The 2,153-nt window shown below is 40.1% G+C and overlaps 1 protein-coding gene across 1 annotated transcript; it reads left to right on the top strand.

Moving 5' to 3' along the window:
- The first annotated feature begins 295 nt into the window (after positions 1-295).
- LOC142492175 (uncharacterized) lies at positions 296-1,867 on the top strand. Its single transcript, XM_075594848.1, has 2 exons — positions 296-362; positions 726-1,867. Exons 1-2 carry the CDS (start codon positions 314-316, stop codon positions 1,802-1,804), a joined length of 1,128 nt encoding a protein of 375 aa, XP_075450963.1. The 5' UTR covers positions 296-313; the 3' UTR covers positions 1,805-1,867.
- The last annotated feature ends 286 nt before the right edge of the window (positions 1,868-2,153 follow it).

The raw sequence follows: 2,153 nt of genomic DNA, 5'->3' as shown, positions 1-2,153 counted from the left end.
ATGATACTGATATCACTACACAACATATGATTTTTATGTACTCATTTAATCTATTTATCCTCACGCATTACTGCAGAAACATAGTATGTTGTATGTTAGGGAACTCAAAAATTCTAAGTACACAGGCATGTACAGTGTTATTACAACTATTTATGTTCACTTTCACACACATTTTCGGTTAAGGAACTGATGTTGTTAGTTAATCATAAATACAGAACATACAATAAGTGTTTGTTCAATATTTACACATGTAAATGTAAAACTTATGTTATTGTTATATATAGTTGCCCCTGGAGGACATGTGTCACCTGAGATGGAACAAGTGTCTTCACCTGGGTCAGCCAGCTCAACACTACTAGAAGGTGAGTGTATCATTTGCTGGCCATATAATATGTGCTCTTCTATATGTTATGTTGTCATGTGCATTATTTGTTTTGCACATCTTCTTTAAATAGGATTACTTAGTGTCAGTGAAAATTAAGTGTAAGGCAACATGTATTGTGTTAGTGATGTTAATTATCATGTAGGACTTCTGAGTTTAGAGCAACTTTTCATTCATTCATATTTCATACTGAGTCCAAACATTATTCGTAAGTCAAGGTAGTTTTTAATGAGGTTATAAAACGTATGCTAACATGTTAGGTGTTACTTAGGACACAGTACAATTACATAGTAACACAGCATACATTAACATGCCATTTAATAATGTGTACATTTCTTTTTAGAACATCATGGTGATGAGGATGATGAGTATGATGAGGATGACGCCACAGAAGAGACTGAAATACAATCATGTGACCATGAAGAGGTGCCAATAGAAACTGTTGTACCGCCAAATCGTCCATCAACTTCCACATACGATGCAATTGTAGCTTCAGAGGGAAAAATAGTGGACGCAGAAAATCGTCGCCATTCAGACATGATGACAGTGCTGGAAAGGATGATTGGACTGCAGGAAGAAACAGTATCACAATTGGCACATCTCCACAGAGTCTTCATTGAAGTGCCTAAACAGTTGCAAAAAATCAACACCTCATTCGAAGCATTAGTTGTTCAGCAAACACAAGCTAATTACTGGAGAATGACTAATGTACCACAATTCAACACCTCCCAGCCAGGATCTGTTCATGCAGGTCAGTTTTCACCACATTCATCTGATATTCATTCACCAGGCCCAAATGTTACCGGTCAAGTAGCAGACATTGCTGTGCAGGTTCCTGATGACATCCTACCGCTGCCATCTGTACAAATTCAGCAGCAGACACCTACAAAGGAGGCGACAAAAACAAAACAAGACACACATGAAACAGACCAACCATCACTTGTGCAGTGTCTACCAACTTGCTCACATGTGTCACTGGGCACAAGCCCTGTCCGTGAACAGTCACTACCCAAAAGCCCTGTAGGTGAGTCGCTGCCCAAAAGCCCTGTAGGTGAATCGCTGCCCAAAAGCCCTGTAGGTGAGTCGCTGCCCAAAAGCCCTGTAGGTGAATCGCTGCCCAAAAGCCCTGTAGGTGAATCGCTGCCCAAAAGCCCTGTAGGTGAATCACTGCCCAAAAGCCCTGTAGGTGAATCACTGCCCAAAAGCCCTGTAGGTGAGTCACTGGCCACAAGCCCTGTAGGTGAGTCACTGGCCACAAGCCCCGTAGGTGAACAGTCACTGGCCACAAGCCCTGCCCGTGAAGTGCCAGAGGCCACTCAAAGTGGCTCTGTTGTGCCTAAAGTTGGTGGCAAAAGAAAAAGGAAAATTCAAGAGACAACAAGCAGGCCTGTTACTCGCTCGCAAAAGGAACAAAAAAAATAAATGTTATAATTCAGAAAATATGTCTTTGGCCTTGTTTTGTTGACTTCAGATTATCTAATTACTATTGTATGTATGCTGAAGACTGTGTTGTTTCCAAACTTTCAACTATGTTCTTGTACACGTGAAGTTTTGGAAATGTTAACACTCATAATTAATTGTGTTATAAATATTTATGTTGTAATCGTCTGTTCAGTAATGGTCCACCAGGAGCCAGTTGCTAAGTTTAGAGAAGCTGCCATTGACTTTGCAGCAAAACATTGCATTTGGGTGTGTTAATTGATGTAAGAATTGCATATGCATATTAGTCACATGCAATTATTAAAACACCTAAGTAAGTGCAAACATCTTT

This window comes from Ascaphus truei, chromosome 4 (genome assembly GCF_040206685.1).
Source record: "Ascaphus truei isolate aAscTru1 chromosome 4, aAscTru1.hap1, whole genome shotgun sequence".
NCBI lineage: Eukaryota > Metazoa > Chordata > Amphibia > Anura > Ascaphidae > Ascaphus > Ascaphus truei.
The sequence above is the reverse complement of the archived record's forward strand: the minus strand, read 5'-3'. Positions and strand labels throughout refer to the sequence as shown.

Bases quoted from the DNA above. Each gene is read 5' to 3' on its own strand.
- LOC142492175 (XM_075594848.1), top strand. From the start codon at position 314: ATGGAACAAGTGTCTTCACCTGGGTCAGCCAGCTCAACACTACTAGAA. The intron at 363-725 runs GTGAGTGTATCA...ATTTCTTTTTAG, and splicing joins CAGCTCAACACTACTAGAAG to AACATCATGGTGATGAGGAT.